This window comes from Gossypium raimondii, chromosome 1, assembly GCF_025698545.1.
Source record: "Gossypium raimondii isolate GPD5lz chromosome 1, ASM2569854v1, whole genome shotgun sequence".
NCBI classification, from domain to species: domain Eukaryota; kingdom Viridiplantae; phylum Streptophyta; class Magnoliopsida; order Malvales; family Malvaceae; genus Gossypium; species Gossypium raimondii.
In genome coordinates, this window is record NC_068565.1 from 11,887,527 (window position 1) to 11,906,929 (window position 19,403).

Genomic DNA, 19,403 nt, shown 5'->3' on the forward strand with positions numbered 1-19,403 from the left:
TTTGTTGTCGAAATCTGCACTACACCAGTTGGTGACGATGTTCATATTCCTCTCTCGAAGGTAAGAAAGACAGAAACTTTTATGGATAGTTTACTGAAAAAAAATGAAAAAAAGAAAAAAAAAACTAACCTGAAAAGAAGAAAAGACCGTCCCAAGAATGAAGCCCTTTGGGAAATTGGCTCTACTAATATTCTGTGAAGACCCAGCCTAGATTCCCAAAGCTAGTAGCAATGTAATAATTAGTAAGGCAATGGCCTTTAGCACCAAGTCTTTAATTCGATTATTACAGAAAATTGATATGAGAAAGAGTGAGAGTGAGTGAGATATGGAGAAAGATATGGGTTTGGGTTAATGTTTATTTATAAAGGAAATGTGCAGAAAATAAAGAAAGAGGTCGTTAAGAAAAAACGAGAATTTAATCGTTGATTTTATCATAAGTTTACGTTTGTTTGTTGGTCGGTAGATGTATTTTGATTCAATTGAATGATAGTGTTTAATTTTGTGTCCTAGGTAATCACTTCCCTTTTTCATATGTTTTTGGATTAAATTTCATACCAAACATGTCAGCTTGTTTTTCATGGGCTAATATGCATATTCAAACAGAGAAGTTAAGGAAAAAGATAATGAAAAAAGGAGGGTTATTTGTCATTCCACTTCAATCAAATGTTACTGGGTCTAGATATTCATATACATGGATGAGTTTAGTTCAAGAAAATGGATGGCATGTATTGCTTGATGCAATTGCATTAGGTGCTAAAGAAATGGAGACTTTAAGGCTTTCATTGTTTGACCCTGATTTCCATATTTGTTCATTTTTCAGAGTTTTTTGTGAAAACCCTTCAGGGTTTTGCTTCTTGTTTATCAAGAAATCCATTGGTTTATCTGTTTCGAAAGGTTCAACCACAAATGTTGGGATCGTGAGCCTTGTTCCACCATTGAAGCTTGAATCACCCAAAGGAAAGGCACCATTGCATGAAATTGAGGAAATAATAGATTTAAGAACCAGCAACACCCTACAATACAGGGCCTTGGACCATGCAAATTCATTAGGTCTTGTACTAATAAGTAGCAGAACAAGGAGCTTGATTAACTAGTTGGTCAATGCATTGATGAGTCTCCAACATCTATATTCAAAAATTGGAATCCATGCTGTCAAAATCTATGGTCCAAAAGTAATGTTTGATCGAGGTCCAACAGTGGCTTTCAATGTATTTGGTTGGAAAGGGGAAAGGATTGATCCTGCATTAGTGCAAAAATTGGCTAATAGGAACAATATTTCATTGTGCATTGGGTGTTTACAACACATTTGGTTCAATGTTATACATGAAGAAATGAAGGAAAAAGGGAGTTTTAGCCTGGGATAGATGTTACAACTACAATATTGGGTTCCTCACTAGTTTTGAAGACATTTATTGGCTTTGGGTATTTGTTTCAAGGTTCTTGGATGCTGATTTTTTAAAGAAAGAGAAATGGAGATATAAAGCTACTAATAAAAAAACAATTGAAATTTAGTCCAAGAACTTGTTAATTCTTTCATTCTTTGTATATTATTGTCTGGTATGAACTTTATTTGTATATTATTGCATGTTATGAACTTTAGTCCAAAATTATGATTTGGTATCAAAATTTGTAATATTAATTGTGGCTTGGAAGTTAATTTATTATTATCCAATCTTTGTTTTTATTTTATTTATAACACAATTAGGAATAATCTATTTGCTTTGGTTGTTTTCAATTTATGATTGTTAATATATTCAATTTAATGTATTTATTTTAAATAAATCATTGCAATATATGTAAAAATAATGTAAGTATAATTTTAATATTTAAAATAATAAAATCGGGATGAAAAATAATAAATCTCAAATGTATATTTGTTTCATTTAAAACAGTTTTTATAAAATATTTTCGAAAATTTGCCAAACACTAGAAAATATTTTACAGAGATCTATCCAAACACTAGAAAATATCAACTTTTCTAGAAAAGTAAGTCATTTTCTAGAAATTATTTTTCGGAAACCATTTTCAGTCAAACAAACGGACCCTTAGAAGAAACAAATTCTATTTTAGAGACTAATATCATAAAACAAGAAAATTGAATTTTAGGGACTAAATTGTAAAAATAGAAAATTGAAATTTTATGGATTATTTTGTAAAATCTACAATACTTGAAAAATAGGGGTTGTTTAGTAAATTTTGGAAAAAATATAGGAGTAGAAATGAGTAAATTAATTATATAAGTGTTTAAATGAAATATTTGAGAATTTATTGAATTAGGTGTAATAAACTAGAAAATAATTGAATAAAAATAAAAGAAATGAAACTTGAATTTGTAAGATTAGTTATATTAAAGTGAAGATAATTATATTATGAAGTAAATGTTAAAAGAGAAATATGATTTAGAGTAGATTAAGTTAACAAAGGAAAAGTAAAGTATATTTAGTATCAATACATTTTTAAAAAGGACTAAATTAAAACAAACTAAACTAAAGATATGATAAAATAAAATTATGATGCAAAAGGTATGTGGTTCGATACATGAGGACTTGAAACTAAAATGATTAGTAATCCTATTCAGGTTCTGATACTATGAATGAGGTACTAATACGTTTTTTAAAATTATAAATTCACTTTAAAATACTTTAGGAAAAGAATCTAGGGCTATTTAATTTTTATATCACATGGAGTCCTTATAATGTTAGAAAAGAAAAAATGAGCTAGAGATTGTAACTGAAAATTTTAATGTGACATTCCTTATTCATATTTGTTAACGGGTCGGTTAAGGGGTGTTACAGACTTTTTGGAAATAGTGAGTGATGTTGTGACTTGGAACCCTCAAAGTCGCGACGTCAATCTGATAGTTTGAAATTTTTACACTTTAGTCCTTATTCGACTTTAGGTTATCAAAAGAGCCTTCATAAGTTCATATAAGACCCTATTATGATTATAAAACATATTGTGAATGCATAATATACTAAATAACATGTGTAAATGGTTAAATTGAATTGTAATTGGTCATTGTTGCTTCGACAACGAAGGTGGCATCCTGTAGCTTGGACTCGAAATCGGGTCGGGTATGGGGTGTTATATTCCTCCCGACGCATACCCTAGTCACCATACTATCGTCGCCTCACCGTCATTGGAGCTACGATCAGAGGCAACCAAAATGAAGTTCTCTTTCTCCTCTACCCTTTTTCAATTTGGGTTTTCATGAAACAACTCAAAAAAAACAAAATATGCCTAAATTGAGATTTAGACTTTCCTTGACCTTGATCTTTACTTTCCACCATTGGATCATCACCATTGTAACACCCCTTACCCAACTTAATTGCCAAGTTGAGATACCGAAATGTCACATTCGTTGCTGGAGCAACAACAATAATATCATACAATTTTTTTATTCATAATGCATTTAAAATATGATTTACTTGCTTAACCAAGCTTAAAACAAGTTTTCGAAAGCTTTCAAGTAGCCAAGAGTTAATTTGGAGCAAAAGGGTAAAGGCTTAAGCTATCGAGAGCTCGATGTGACCTCAAGGAATTTCTCGTCACGACATGACTCTCTGACTTGAGCTCATCACGACTTTAAGAACCCTGACATCGCAACGTCGATCCTGCAACCTAAAAACCTACACATTTTCTCCCTAACTGTAACACCCCGAACCCGACCTGGACGTTATGGCCGAATTTGGCGATGTCACATGGAAGTGCGTTTGAAAACCGTATCATTGCTAAAACCATTTTCCGTTTAGAACTTATCATTATCTTTCATTAATTCTCGAATCGTGATTCATTTCTAAAACGTTATACTTTGCAAAAGCTTTTTAAAAATAATTTGCGTGTACGTGGTATTTTGATAAAACATTCATCTCTTTTGAAAACCCGAGTTTCTCCTCTTTCTAGCAGATATAAACAGAAAACAATATAAAATCCAAATTTTAGGTAAAAATCCAAAGAGGCCATTATTACAGAAAAATACCCCAAAATAAAACTTAAAATCGTAAATAAGTATCAAATAGCAAAAAGGAGTCGTGTAGCCACCGCTGAGTCCTCCGCCGTACCGATTCGCCTATGTCTGGGGATTACCTATATAGATTAAACAGAAGGGGTGAGTTTACGTAAACTCAGTGTATAATCCGCATGCAAACAAACAGACAATAACAAATAATCCCAGTTTGGGCCTAACCCCTTTTCAGTATCAGTAAGCATTAAGGCCTTAGCCCATAATAGTACAGTAACAATGATAGTTATGCAGTTATAAAATCCTACCCAACCAGCCTCTAGACTCCATCTCCGTCCAACCCTACACTCCATGTGGGGATATAATCAACTCACCCATCCCTACACTCCAAATAGTACCGAATGCGGCACTAGACAGTAGTTGCAGTTGTGCTGCCAGTGAGTTAGGCTTAAAGCCTTTCAGTACACTTCCTCCAATCAAAATCAGTCCCCAACCCAATGCAATGCATCATATAGACATGTCATGGTATCATGTATAAACAGTACAGTGTATATAGCATGCTTAACATACAGATATACATATCTATCTCATATAGGCATATAACAGTCTTTTCAATCATTACAGTTAATTAGGGGTCTAGGTAAACTTACTAACCCTACAGTAGGTTCACATTCGACTTGGGCGACCCGTGCAACCTTAGCAGCCAAATAGTGAAAATGGGCCCACAGGCCTATGTTGCAAGCCCATGTAGGCCCACACGTTCGTATGGCCCACACGGCCTAAAATGGCCTTATCCACATAGCCTAGCCCAATATATTCCAAACGCATGTGTGATTCACCCGTATGGCCCCACGCGTCCATGAGGCCCACACGGCCCAACTCGACCCAGCCCATGAACCGCACATGGCCAGCCTCATCGATCTCACGTCCATGTTCGGTTACATGGCCTACCACATGAGCGATCCCACGCCCGTATGGCGTAGATAATCTTATTATTTGACTTTTCACTGACTAGCGTTTTCAGTGATGTGATTACAAACCTGAAACGTTTTTTATGCTAACGCCACCACGATCACTCCAACACCCTAAAACGTCAACTAGAGTTTAGAACGGATTTAATCATAATCGAAAAGCGATAGTCAAATAGACAACAACAACAATTATACAAAAGCTTACTTACCCTCAACACTTCAAGATCCAACTACAAATCAAAGCTATAACAGCCCCAGTCCACCCAATTTATTACTGTCAAAACAGAAAGTAACCCTCCAATCAGTTACTTATAATCGATAATTAATCAAAATTCGGTAAGGTATACCAAACTATAATTGTAATGGCCCATTTTTGCTCGGGGCCCGAGAATAAAAAAAAACAAAATCAAAATAAACTAATAGTTCAAAGTCTATCAGGCCCAATTTTACAATTACCAAACCCAAAAATTAAAAAACCCTAAGCGGCCCGTTGGCCCAAAAACTAAACTCAGTTTCAGTAAAAATTGAAACCCTAATCCCATGTGAGCCTCCACTGCCATCTGACACCCTTCTGCCTCCCTTGCACCAAAATGACAAAAAGCCGAAATCTCCACCGTTGACCTTCACGCCACCTGCAAACAAAAAGAAAAAAGACAGAAACAAACACGCAAAATAAAAACAGAGGCAGAAACAGTAATAGAACGGTAGCATACAGTGTAATCGTCGCTATAAAAGCCACAAAAATAGATTGTAATTTTTACAGACAATCAAATACAAAAAAAATGAAGCAATCAAAAACAGAAGAAAAAGGAAATCTTTTATAGGTGGTTTTTTTATTTTTTCTATTCATTTCGTTTTATTTATTTATTTTTATTTTTTTAAAAAGAACAAACGAAAACAGTAAAAAGGGGAGGAATATAAATCGAAAACAGAAAAAAATTTCTGAAGGTTTTTTTACTTCTACTTTCGTTTTAAGTTTTTGTTTTATTTTATTCTACCTTTTTCGTTTCTTACATACGACAATAAAAAAAGAGAAAAGGGAGAAGAAACTCACCTGGTGTTCGAGTTTTCAACACCGTGGACGGTTGAGGTAGCCACTTCTGATGAACAGTGGCCGGAAACTAAAGGGTTTTCCATCGTCGTTTTGAACCACGGAGTGCTTTTTCGCGATTGTTATCCCCAGATCCGTGTTCTACACAAAAAAATGAGTTTTAAAGGTTTTGGGGCAATTTTTCGGCCACCGTGCATGAGGGCGCGTCGCCAGTGACCGGCGGCCGCCACGGTGGTCGATGGCCGGATTCAGGGGTACCCAGAGAGAAAATAAAGGATGAATTTTGGTTTTTTTTTCTTGAAAGGCTATTCAAATGATTTTTTTATTTTATTATTTATAATAGGATCAATACGACGTCGTTTTGGGCCTAAGCTTCAGGCGCCAAAACGGTGTCGTTTTAACATTAACCCGAGACCTGACCCGATACCACTAAAGATCCGCGTGTTTTTTAAACAAATGGTATATTTGCGCGTGCAGCCCTCCCGACTTTGCGACGCGTTACAATTTTGTCCTCTTTGCTCTTTTTTTTCCTTTTAATTTTGCCCGATAATTTTATATTTGTTTCATTCTCGTCCCTTAAGAAACGACTAGCATAAGGACAAGGGATATTTTCCCGTTTGGTCCCTATCATTTTTAACGCGTTTTATTTTGATCCTTGTTAGTCCATTTTTATTATTTTTAATTTACACCCCGAATTGCATTTCGATTTCAATTCAGTCCTTAGTCTGTTTAACTTTAATTTTTTTATTTAAAAAAATGGTTTTATTTAATATTTCATTTATTTATTTATTTTCAATTTTTAATCAAACTTATATTAGTTTTTATTTATTTATTTACTTATTATTATTATTATTAATTGGCTTGTTTTATTTTTATTTTTGCCCTTATTATTGTTACTTATTTATTACTTTTTATGTACTTTCAAAATTTAGATTATTATTATTATTATTGTTATTATCATTATTGTTATTTATATTATCGTTTTCATCATTATTATTATTGTTTATGCATATTAACATCATGATTTATTAATATCCATGCCATTATTACTCCAAATTCATGTTGCACTATCATTATTCACTAAGTATGACCCTTTTTTATGTTTTAATGGTCTTTATACCATAATCGGATAAACTAAACATATCATTTTAATATTACATTAATTTTTACCCAAATTCGTAAAAAAGGAAAATTTCGAAAATAAAGGCAATATTTCGAATTTGGAAATTCGAGAAGTCGTGCCCTAACTTACTGGGTTTCAATTTTTCTCGCGTTGAACCTAAATAATCGCATATCCTTTTAAAATTAAAATAAATGAGGTTTAAATAAAAAATAAAAGGCAAGCTTATTCTCAAAAATACGAGGTGTCGTGTCCTAACTTACGGGATGTGACATTTTGTTACTTCGAGATAAGGAGGCATTTTACACATTTTGATTTATTCGAGTAATTTTAATTAAAAATAATACAATATAAAGAGGGATCGTATTTTAAATTTTTTTCGAGTTTTTAATTTTCGACACCAAGACATTAAGTAATCAACTAGGTACCAATTTTGGGCGTATTGAGGGTGCTAATCATTCCTCGTGCATAACTGACTCCCGAACCCATTTTTTGGATTTTTGTAGACTGAAAAACAATGTTTAAATAAATCAAACTATTTATTAAAACGATCAAATTGCGGGGTGATCCGATCACACCTAATAAAAAGGATTGGTGGCGACTCCTATTTTCGTTTTCAAAATAAAAGTTGACCTTACCAAAAAAATGGTTTCGACAATAATCATAAAAAAAATCTCTTACCTTCGGTTAATCAACAGAGACCCTAAGCACTTAAATCGTTGAAGACCACTGTTCAACCTCTCGATTAACACCTAAAACCAGCTAAAACCCCTCTTAATCATTTAATAAGCAAAAGAATTGATAGTCTAACAACAGTTCCAAGCTTACCAACCACGCACAACACAACGATATGCAATCCAGAACAATTGAATAGAAAAACGCAAGTGAAAGAGGAAGAAAGAATACCAATTGAAATTTCGGCAGCAACAATGGGGAGTTGAGGGAGGAAAAACGACAGAAAATGGAAAAGAAAAACAAAAGAAAATGATGGAGACGATTTGGGGAAAACACTCGATAGAGAAAACAAAGAAGCAGAAGGAAAAAGAAAAACTGACAGAAAGTTAGGAGAAAGAGAAGTGAGAGCCGAAATTATCAGTCCACCAAATCGGGATAACTCCAGAATCTCATATTTTCCTCCTAAAATCACTCGAGCACTCCCCCACCACGCCACTACTACTCAGAAACCCAGTCAAAACAACCTCTTGTCGAAACAAAGAGCAAAAATTATCCCTTTTGCCCATGCAAGGACTTAAACTTGAAACTTCTTGCAATATTAGCACTCCACTTAACCACTAGACCAACAAACCCATTCTAACATATTTTACCAATATTTATTTATAAGCCTACTGGTTAGAGATAGAGGTTTTATTCAATTAAAACTAAAATTTTTGCCTAGGTTAAGGCTTGAACTTGGAACCTTCCAAATACTCTCAGAGCACATAACCACTAAAGCTAACAGATATTTGTGTTATAAATATACAAAAATAGATATATAAGGGATTTTTGGGGCGTTACACTAACCACTTTAAATCACTTCCACAAGCTATATTCCTTCCAAACAACCAATAAAACATTACAATTAAACATTTATCAACCCTAAACAATTCTTATGTTTATACATTACATACACAAATAATTATATTTATCCAATATAAAAGTAAATTGATTTATTTATTTTTTAAATGTGTATGATTGAATCCAAATTAAAGTTTCATGTATACATTTGTACCACAATCAAAGTTTCATATTTATAATTGCACATTGAATTAAAGTTCATGTATAATTTTGAGATTTATTCCTATAAAATTTTAAAGGGTAAATTACATCTAAGGTTATTAAACTATTAGTACATTTACATTTTAGTCACTCAACTTTAAAAAGTTACAAAATAACTACTGAACTATCCGAAATTTATCATTTAAGTCATTGGGTTGTTAAAATTATTGTTGTATGGCCTTTTCTATTCGCATTATCTGCACCAATTGAAAGCTTTCTTTTCGCTTTTCTTCTACATTTCATTTTTTTTAATGGAACAACTTTAAACATCACAAATATCTAAACCAAAATCCAAATAACTTTTTTGTCCAATCTCCGACACTAATTATCAAATTGACTTAGATCTAAGGTATGTTCTTCTACTCGTCGATAGATATTGATCCATTGTACCGATGTTGAATAGTTGCTTGAAGCTCGTTAGCTAGACTTTTTCTTTTCTTTTTCTTTTTAGAAAAGAACTTAACAACCCAATGATTTAAATAAAAACTTTCAAATACTTCAATGGCTTAAATAAAATTTTTTGAATAGTTTAGTGATCATTTTGTAATTTTTTTAAGTTGGATGACGAAAACGCAAACTTATAAATAATTTAGTAAAGTTAGATGCAGGATACCCGATTTTAAATTGATAAAGTCTTAATTAAAAATATAAAAATTTAGTCTTGAACACAAATTGCAATCTAAATATAATTTTTTTGGACTCTGCCTGTGATTTGACGAACCCAACAATTTTGTCTTTATAAATAAAAATATAAAATAGTACTAAATTCTGTGTCTGCTAAGCTTTTACTAGAAGTCTGCTAAGCGACAAATTACAGCTTCAGTGTGCATATTTCTAAAAACATTATAAATGACCCAATATTATTGCAGCCTTTTGGAAGCCATATCTTCTCCTTTGCTTCATCACTCGCATTCGACCATTTCAACCATGGCGATTGACAATAAGCTAGGGAACTACACCTTTTCACTTGTTTCAATTGTTTCGGCTGTGAAATGGGCGTGGAGTATCCTGCTTCGTTACTGTTTGTTCCCTTATCCAATACCTGCAGACATTGGTTACGATTACAAGCAAGACTGGGGTACTGATGTTGAATGTGCTATCTGCTTATGTAAGATCGATGAAGACGATGAGATTCCAGAGTTGAGATGTGACCATCTTTTCCATAAAGCTTGCTTGGATAGATGGGTTGGATCCCGGCGATTCACTTGCCCTATCTGTCGCACTTGTACTTTAACTCCTCCACAACTAGCTTCCGGCATGCAAGTTATGGTTTTCAGATATTGTTCTTTCGATGATTCCAGCAGTCACCGGGAAACCTGGTGGCTGCGTTAGATTTAAATGACCGCCATCACCCTGATGTTGCTGCCATTTTAAGCTTACTGTTGTTAATATTTAGCAAGGTGCGGTATTATGCTTTTTTCAGTAATAAATAAAAAAATATGTATGATTTGGTTGCAGTCAAATTTATTATATCTGCAACAATAATAATTCGATGTAATTAAAGACAGGCAAATCTGTTGTGAAAAAGGGAAGCTTGTAGTACGTACGTGAGCCAGTATTGTTGGATTCGAAGTCTAGGAACTGGCTACCCTGTGACCCCTATTTTCTTTTGGTTACTGGATCCGGTGATTAATCCTTTCTGATCTGTAAGTCTGTTCAAGGAGTAAATATTGATCATAAATTTTAAAGTTATGTTGTTTCATACTTAATACGAAAATTAAATTCTCGGTAGGAAGAGAGAAAGGCAACCCTACGATTTTTTATTAGCTCTGAAGTAAGGGAAAACGTTACTTGCTCTTACTTTTTATTTTCTAAGTTACAAGTACATGACATTATATGATAAATTTAGGGGTACGGTTTTTATAAAGTGAGATTTAAATTTAGATGGTCAAGATCTTAACACATAGCTTTGTAAAGTTAAAGTCTCAAGGTATTGTTTATTATTGTTTTATAATTTTTTAATTTATAGCCCTTTTTTCTAACTTTTAATCTCGTGTTGTCTCTAAAAATAGAACACGTCTGGTCAATGCATCTAATATTGGCAGTAACATGAGATCATATTTAAAGCTTGTAAGTTTTGTTAAGACATTAAGAAAAGAGAATCACTGAGTTACAGCTAGTGGTAATCTCATATTAATATGATATGTAAGAAATGTAGTGAACTGACTTGAACACAAATTTGTCCAAATCTATCTTAAACTCAACACTAATTTACTGTTTAGAATATCATTAAAGCTATGCGCTGACAGATATTTGAATTTTTATGCATATTCGATTTTTTACAAAACAATAATAATGAATGAAAATATTAATTATTATGAATATTTTTCATATCAAAGTGGAATATATAAAACTATTCTAATAATATTTTCCCTAGTTTCACCTTTTTTGTTTTCCATTCTTACTGTTCAAGTTCGGTAGTAGAGTTTGATTGAATCGTGAGTAAGTTTTGTCTCCTCTTTTGTTTTGGATCTGTTTGTCGTTAAAGTGTAATTGGTGCAATATATCGATGCTAACCAATTGAGTTGTTTTAGGTGAAGTTCACCAGGTGTTTAACCTGCCGGTAAATTAGGAGTTGTGTGGGTGTATTTCGCGTTCAAGGGTAAGTGTGTATTGTTGTTTGGGGGATGTTGATTATTGAAAATAGATTGGATCAGTGTTGAATTTTTGTGAATCGAGATTGATAAATCATCTCCATTGGTATTTATTTGACGTGTTTAGGTTTTGGAGTTCTTTTGGGTGGTTCCGCGTTAGAAACGAACCAGGTGTGTAACGAAAAATTCAAAAATCAGAGAACAACGAAAGTCGAAAAATAATTCTGTCGACACTACATGGTCGTGTGCCAGATTGTGTGGTAGGCCGTGTGCGAAGTGATGAGCCGTATGTCAGACTGCGTGGGCCACAAGGGCTAGCCATTTAGGTCGTGTGAGCCACACGGGCATGTGAGCTCAAAATTCTGAATTTTTCGCTAGGGCTATAAACATCATTTGGATTGATCGTAGGACTTCTGTAGAATCAATATATTATAAATTAAGCTATAAAACACGAATTCTGACCACCTGTTACCATAAAATTAGATATAAATACACATGTTTGAAATAATATCTGTAATATGCTATGTATGGATTGAAAAATGTTATGTACCTGATATCCGATAAGTATGACTTGAGTTTGATTTTTGAGCATGTATGACATATACATATCTGACATCTGATATATCTGTATGTGCATTTGAGATGAGATTTGTATATATGGAGAAAGTGTAGGCAGCATAATAACTTGTCGTGTTTGGTGGCTCAGTCACACATATTTCTATAAACGGTGATAAATTGCCTAATGATCTGGAGCTACAAATACTCTGAGAATTGTCATACCGACACTAAGCAGTGTGTAGGGTTGAATGAGTATTTAATACCTTATATAATGTGTAGAGATGGTCGGAGGTGATGTGTAGCAGATAGGGGTAGGATTATAAATTTGCATTTGATTCTGTTTCTGTATGTGATATATGTTCTATATCTGCTTTGTTATGAATTATGTTTGAAATTTAATCTGTGAAACTGATTTAATAAGTTACACACTGAGTTTTGAAAATTCACTCTCTGTTTGTTTGTCACATTCAGATAACCCTCAGACTTAGGTGGATCGGTGCGACGAAAGCTCAGTTATAGTATTTTTGTACATTCAATTTTTTTAAAAATTTTGGGATTAACGTGTTCTGTAAATTTTGGACTGTTTGGACACTTGAGACTATTTTAGTTTTAGATTTTATTTTTGTTTTTGTTTCTCTGCTCAAAGTTGTTTAGACGTTTTTATTGACGATGCTTGTTTTTTCTTGCAAAACAATAGATGTTCTAACAACAAATTGAGCTTTCCAAAATTTAATGTGCTAAAGATTTCCGCTGCAAACTTATACATTTTTGAAGATGTAAACAAACAACCGTTTCACAAATCGGATAAGAAAAATATGTTTTCAAATAAATCAGGATTTTACGTAACAAAAGACGCCTGTTTAAAATAGACGAATTATGAGTTTCGAATGAACTTACAATAACATCTCCAGATAGGATCATAACATCTAGGTCGGATTTGGAGTGTTACCCATAGAGTATCTTGTAATCTTGATTGGAGAAGGAGAGGGGCTACCGAAGGTCTTGCATATTTACATCAAGCCTAAAATATTTTCACCCTGATATGAAGTCCAATAACACATTGCTTGATGAAAAGCTTGAAGCTCATATTGGTGACTTTGGAGTAGCAAAAGCATTGACATGCCATTTATGACTAAATTGCACTAGGAAAATTGATCTCTTGCAAGCCTTTCATTTTCACAACATATGTAGCAGGCCGTCTTGTAAATTCCCTCGTACAACTTCATCGTTCTTCTTACGGTCTTTAGTAATCTTATTTTGCCTACACTATTTTGTTTATTTTCATTCCATTTCTACAGTAATATGACATGCATTCTCCACATAAGCTTTCACCATTTCTTTGAGCTTAGTTAAGACGAGAAGGAGCACAGTGACCCACCAGCAGCACCATTTGTTTGAGCCCAGTGAGTTGACCTCTTGTTCATTTTACCGAGCTGGGATGGTTGCTGCCTTCTTTTTTCTTGTATATCTCCGTGTCGACTGTTATGTTATGACAGTTCTTAAAGGAGAATATGTGGCTATGTTGTAAAATCTGAAAACATGAGAAAATATATGAACTAGGGAAAATTATAGATGAAAGCATATTAGGCATTAGTGTGAAATTAAACAAAAATTTCACCGTCCTAAACTGGAGGTTTTTGGATCTAGTGAGCTGACTGATGAAGCAGTGAGATTTGTGGCCAATCACCATGTACATCCAAGCGGCAGTGTAGCCAATTGGTGGAAAAAGCTGAACCAAAGGGGTATTTTAGATGTGCATTATGAGGTTAAAAGTAGCACTAGCAATAGCGTTAGCTATGTATAATTTTATCAAATATATATTTGAAGAAAATTTTAAAAATCAAATTAAATAAGCTGACTAAGGCTGACCAGTCAACCCTTGATCAACATCTTACACATGTCGTCATGTCATTGAAACATATTAGTGTTAACCAGTTATTGACATAATAGTTTATTGATGTAGGTATAACCTTAGGGAAAGATAATTTAAGTATTATTTTTATCATAAAATTTGAAGTAGCAATTTGAAAATATTGATATAGTTTAGATATTAATATGTAGGTTAAACCTTTTAAGTAATTATGCAAAATTTCAGACATTTAATTTGATTTTGTCATCCTTAAATAAAAATATAAAATGTTGACATTCAGATTTGGTCTTAAAATCATAAATCAACTTTTATCAAATCTTGCCATTGAGGCCTTAGTTATGTAAATCATGTATGAACAAATTTGTTTGAGTTGAGTTAGTTTGTTGAATTAATTATTTAGTTTAGTATTTGATCGGTTGATTTTGATGATGACCATTAATATGTTTATAAGTTGTATCTTCAAAAAAAAAAAACTTTGTATAATGATAAATTTAGCTCTTAATGTTTTTTTGGTTAATTTGACCCTTAAAAAGAGTTGAATTTGACTATAAACATTTTTAAAAGAATCAAATTATTTTTTGGACCAACATCTTGACTAAAACGTTAACATTTTAAACATAACAACATGTATGGTAATTCACGTGTACTTTATGTTTTTTTAAATTTTAATAACTTTTTATAATTTTCCAAATTTTATTTTTATTTTTAAATTATTTGATGTCGTAACATATAAGATAAATAGTGACATATTTGCATGAAGCATATGTGGTTTGCCACACAAGTAGTCACGTCAACATCGTTAAAAAGAAAATGTATCGATGAAATGTTCTATTTAAAAATAATAATTTAACTCTTTCTAAAAGGTTAATGACCAAATTTAACTCAAAAAATCAAATTTAGATGTAAATGTAAAAGACTAAATTTGTCATTATTATGCTTAAAAGATTTTATTAAAACTTAAAGATAAATTTTGTTGAATATAAACTATGATATTAAATATGATTTTAGATAGAATTGAATCTATTCAAATTTGACCACTAACGTTTACATGTTTTGTCAAAATGACCCTAATTATATTTTTGAGCCTTTTTGGCCATAAACCTTTATTCCTTTTCTTTTTTCAAATTGTTTTTTAACAGATTTGATGAAAACACCATTAAAAGTTAACGGGATGATGTGAAATTTTCATATGTGGAATATTTTAATGAGATGTAATTTATTATTGAGGTAACCCAATAAGATAATTACATGTAAAAATAATAAAATAAATAAACCATAAATGAAATTTTAAAAAAAACTCTTAATTTAAAGAAAATAAACGTAATTATCTAAAAAAAGTTTCAAAATGAATTAAAGTATTTATTTATGTTTATTTTGAAACTTTTTAGCTTAGTGACACCATCCTATTAACTTTGTTAACGGTATTTTTATCAAATCTGTTCAAAAAAATAATTTGAAAAATAAATAAAAGTTGATGGTAAAAAAAGCTCAAAAATACAATTAATGTCATTTTGAAAAATGATTATGACAAGACTTTTTTATTATTATTAATTTCGTTGAAAAGGAATAAGAAAAACGAATGGAAGAAAAAAGAAAAGAAAAGACATTAAATTTGGTAAGCAGCCGAAGGTGGTTACCATTAGATTCAATATCCACGGACGCATGATTGTGACAAATTATGATTATAGTTGTAAGATTGAGTGTGACATGATCTTATAAAAATTCTTTTGAAATACTGAACTAGTTTAAAAAGGGCGACAGAGATTGAGGGCTTAGTATATACTACTGAACTGGTTAAAAATTCATAAGTTTTTTTGGGAGGGCTTTATACTTAATAAGCAAGCAATCTCTTTGCGATATAAGGTTTACAATAGGTTGGAAATATTTGTGGTCATGGCAGACCTAGTAAATTAGAGAGGGCTACAATCAAATTGCGACAAACCCCAGATACCATACCAACAAAACCAAGCAGCAAATATGGTAGCTTCCGTCAATGCCCAGTTTTGCTAATGAGTCTACTATGCCATTCATTTCAAATTCACAAAGAACATGTACAACATCCAATATCCTCGTACTTGATTGACTTGATCGTTGAAAACAATCCAGTACCTCCAAGGCCGATCTTCTTTCTCATACAGGGTGCAGGTATTCATGTTTTGCCCCCTCTAACAGACTCTCAAGCAAGGCAACCACAAATAATAACTTACAGGCACACCTCTAATTCTTTTAGTCATTCAGGTTCATAGTTCTGGAAATGGACAAATTCCGACTCCAAATGGCATCATCCGTTCCACCCAAGCTTCTTTATTACTGTACCGACAAGCCTGTCTGGCAGCATAATCAAAGATCACTCAACTGTATTTATACATGTTTAACATTTAAAATATATATATCTCTACACACACATGGGAAGCTCCAGGTAAACCATTATGAAGATTAGTTTCTGAACAGAGGGCCAATTTTACATATCCAGGCAGAATGCACCACAGGTATATCACATGCAGTAGAGAATGACATGTACAAACCGAAAGAATGGGCCAACCATAATTCAAGAGTCCCCAGTATCACACACACTTAAAAAAGAAGACCATTACTGGGGGGAAAAGCTAGCAAATTGGGTATCACAGGTGGAAAAGCTTAAGTTTATAGTATCATGAAATGTCCTCTATGTCTAAATTTGTTAGAAGTCATGAAGTGTAAATAACAAATTGACATTGGGCTAAGTTATAAAGAAAAAAAAAAAATCTAACAACTTCTTTGGTACTTCCACAATACTTTTTTCATAAAATATTTATACAATAAAATTCACAAGTCATTCTCAAATAAATCATATTAAGAAGTTTAATATTGTGGTAGATCTGCAAGGTTCAATAAGTTGGATTATGTTCTGCCTATCATGTTGGATTTAGTTTTGACTTCCAAAAGCAGGTTATTAGCCCTATCAAGCTTGTATCTGTATTAATTTTTCTAGAAATAGATACAACAATGAAATGGCAATTTTATAGAAAAAATAAAGATATGGGAATTGTATCAACATTCAACACAAACAATCAAGAATGAAATAAATAAGAGATTTACCATTCTGTCACTGCATTGATATAAGCTTATTAGTTGTCTCGCGAAGCACATTGTGGTTTTCAAACACCCGATCATCTCCATTCAAGCTAGGATCTAACTACCTAAGAGAATGGAACTGTATATTGCAGAGATAAAGGTGCAATGACTTGAAATCAACTAGACTTATCCTCAAAGCAAAAAGTTCAATTTCTTCCACTCTCACATCCATCAAATGGCTGCTTAGAATCATTGATGTCACCTAGACTACCAAAAGCATTTTGATCATAACTATCTAAAATTGGGACAATCCAGTCACCATCTCTTCTGCCTCCCACATTTGTTCTAAAAACTGAGCCATTTCTTTCCTCCTTAATTTCTTCCAGATCTTCCAAAGATCTAGTATTTCGATGCCCAAGCAAGATAAGGTCCAGCATTTTCCTTCGAACAACATAAATTGGATTTGGCAAAGCCAAACGCCCTTTTGAATAGGCTTCTCTAAGGAAAACAGTCTGAGTACTTCCTTTGGTACATATATAGAAAATACCAGGGTGCTTCAAAAGCAGTTCACATACATTAACTTCAATAGCAAAATCCTTTCTAAAATGAGCCAATCTGTCAACTTCAAGCATCTTCTCTACTGTCAAGCTCAAGAGCTCATGAATAATCCCAACTGCCCGCTTCTCAAAACGCTCAATCCCTCCACAAGTACGAACTCTGAGAACCTCCTTGCTCTCATAAGGCTTCAAATAGGGAAGCCTCTGCCAGTTCTTTAATTTCTCTCTATAACCTCCCTCTATCTTAAACCCTGTTGGAAAATTAATGGGAAATGCATAACTTGTCTCAAACTCACTCAACCATTTATCTACATATTCTTTTTCTCTCCATTTTTCAACTTCAGCCTTGGCCAAACTCTCATTCCTGTCAACCAGCTCAACAATTTCCAAATCAACTAACCTAAAATCCTTTGAATGTGTTCTTAAAATAGAATCTCTGAAATCCTCAGGCAAGCCAAGTTCTCTCCTAATTAACCTCAAAGCATGGACATGAAGTGTCCCATTTTTTGACATCATGAGCAGTTTCTTTACCTTTTGCAACAATTCAGGTTCATATTCTTTGACAATTTTTTCTTCCTCGTCAATCAAATCTCGCATTCTCTGAGTTATCTTGCAGCATAAATTCCTCCTAAGGGGGTGTACAAATAACTCAAAGACATGTGGATATTTGTGAAGAAATTCACCCATGCCCACGTTCAGACCGACAATGTTTCTCCATTGTGACATCAGTTGCACAGAGACAAAGGGACCACGCTTTCGCTGGGCCATAAGCTGGTGGATGTTAAGGATGGTTTTGAGTTTGTTAATGTGCATCATGAGCTTGTCTAGTTTTAAATCTTTAGTTCTGGTTTCTAGGCGAGTCTGAGCTGAAAAAATTGGTTTTTTCCATCTCCTTTGGGAAAATGAATTGAATGGTCCAAATAATCTTCCATTGCACCTTACACTTTTCAAAAAGATCATGCTTTCAAGACCTAGAGAACTTCTCAACTAGTCTCACAAGCTTCCTTCACCAAAAAGCTTTTTTGTAACTAAACAACGCCTGCTTAATGTGCATGATAAAATGTTAGTAAAGCAATGAAAAAAAAAAAAAAACTTGGAAAACCAATTGATACCTTTCTGAAGCTAAAACAATTTCTAAAATTTAACACGATGTACATGATAAAGTGTAAATAAAAAGTAAATTTAAACAAACCAAAACCAAAAAACATGAAAAATCTCACATACTTGCTAACCAGTTATATAAAATTGACATCAGCAGCAACCCATAGTTAGGAAAGCATGTAAATTCTTAATCTAAATCCAAAATCCGAATTCCAGGTCAGTTAATGAATAAAGCACATATGAACTACCCAAATTAAAATGTAATAGAAGATAAATTTTCCTAAGACTCACGGTGGCTGGCGAGTGAGTTGGCTGCTGAGTAAAGTGGCAGGCGTCGGTTGCTCGGTTACAGCCTCTGAGGAAAGGGGGGCACAGTGGATGTTTAGGGTTTGGGGAAATCAAATATCTGTAGAGCAGAACTGAGAGGGGTCTCAGCAGTCCAGGAAGTCGGGTTTTCTTTTGTTGGGTCATGGGTGGGTCATTCCGGTATGGTTTATTTTAAGGCTAATGCTTAATGTAGTCCTTCAACTATACCAATTTTCTCACTTTAGATCTTAAAGTTTTTTTAGTCTAGATTAGGACCTAAAGTTATCTTCTGAAAAGCGGTTCAGTCCTTTAATGTAAAAAAGAAAAAATTGATTGAGCCTCCTGCCATTTATTTTCCATCATTAGAAAAATTAAAAATATAAATGACTAAACCGCATTACCAAAGATAACTTTTGAGTTGTTTAACTGAACTAAAAAATAAGAAATTTTACTGATCAAACTATAAAAAGTATAATTCAAGGAC

General features: G+C 33.1%; 2 protein-coding genes across 3 annotated transcripts; one reads left to right on the forward strand and one right to left on the reverse strand.

The window, feature by feature from the left end:
• The first annotated feature begins 9,619 nt into the window (after positions 1-9,619).
• On the forward strand, positions 9,620-10,427 carry LOC105782508 (E3 ubiquitin-protein ligase RHA2B). The gene has a single exon (XM_012607293.2). The coding sequence runs from the start codon at positions 9,729-9,731 to the stop codon at positions 10,209-10,211; it is 483 nt and encodes a 160-aa protein (XP_012462747.1). The 5' UTR covers positions 9,620-9,728; the 3' UTR covers positions 10,212-10,427.
• A 5,265-nt stretch (positions 10,428-15,692) lies between these two features.
• LOC105782496 (protein ROOT PRIMORDIUM DEFECTIVE 1) lies at positions 15,693-19,088 on the reverse strand. 2 transcript variants are annotated; one of them, XM_052631814.1, is made up of 3 exons: positions 18,905-19,088; positions 16,980-18,551; positions 15,693-16,225 (listed from the first exon to the last, which is right to left on the reverse strand). In XM_052631814.1, exon 2 carries the CDS (start codon positions 18,470-18,472, stop codon positions 17,162-17,164), a length of 1,311 nt encoding a protein of 436 aa, XP_052487774.1. In that variant the 5' UTR covers positions 18,473-18,551; positions 18,905-19,088; the 3' UTR covers positions 15,693-16,225; positions 16,980-17,161. The 2 variants fall into 2 exon arrangements, with proteins under 2 accessions (XP_052487774.1, XP_012462726.1); XM_012607272.2 differs by having other exon boundaries at positions 15,693-16,229.
• Between the last annotated feature and the right edge of the window lie 315 nt (positions 19,089-19,403).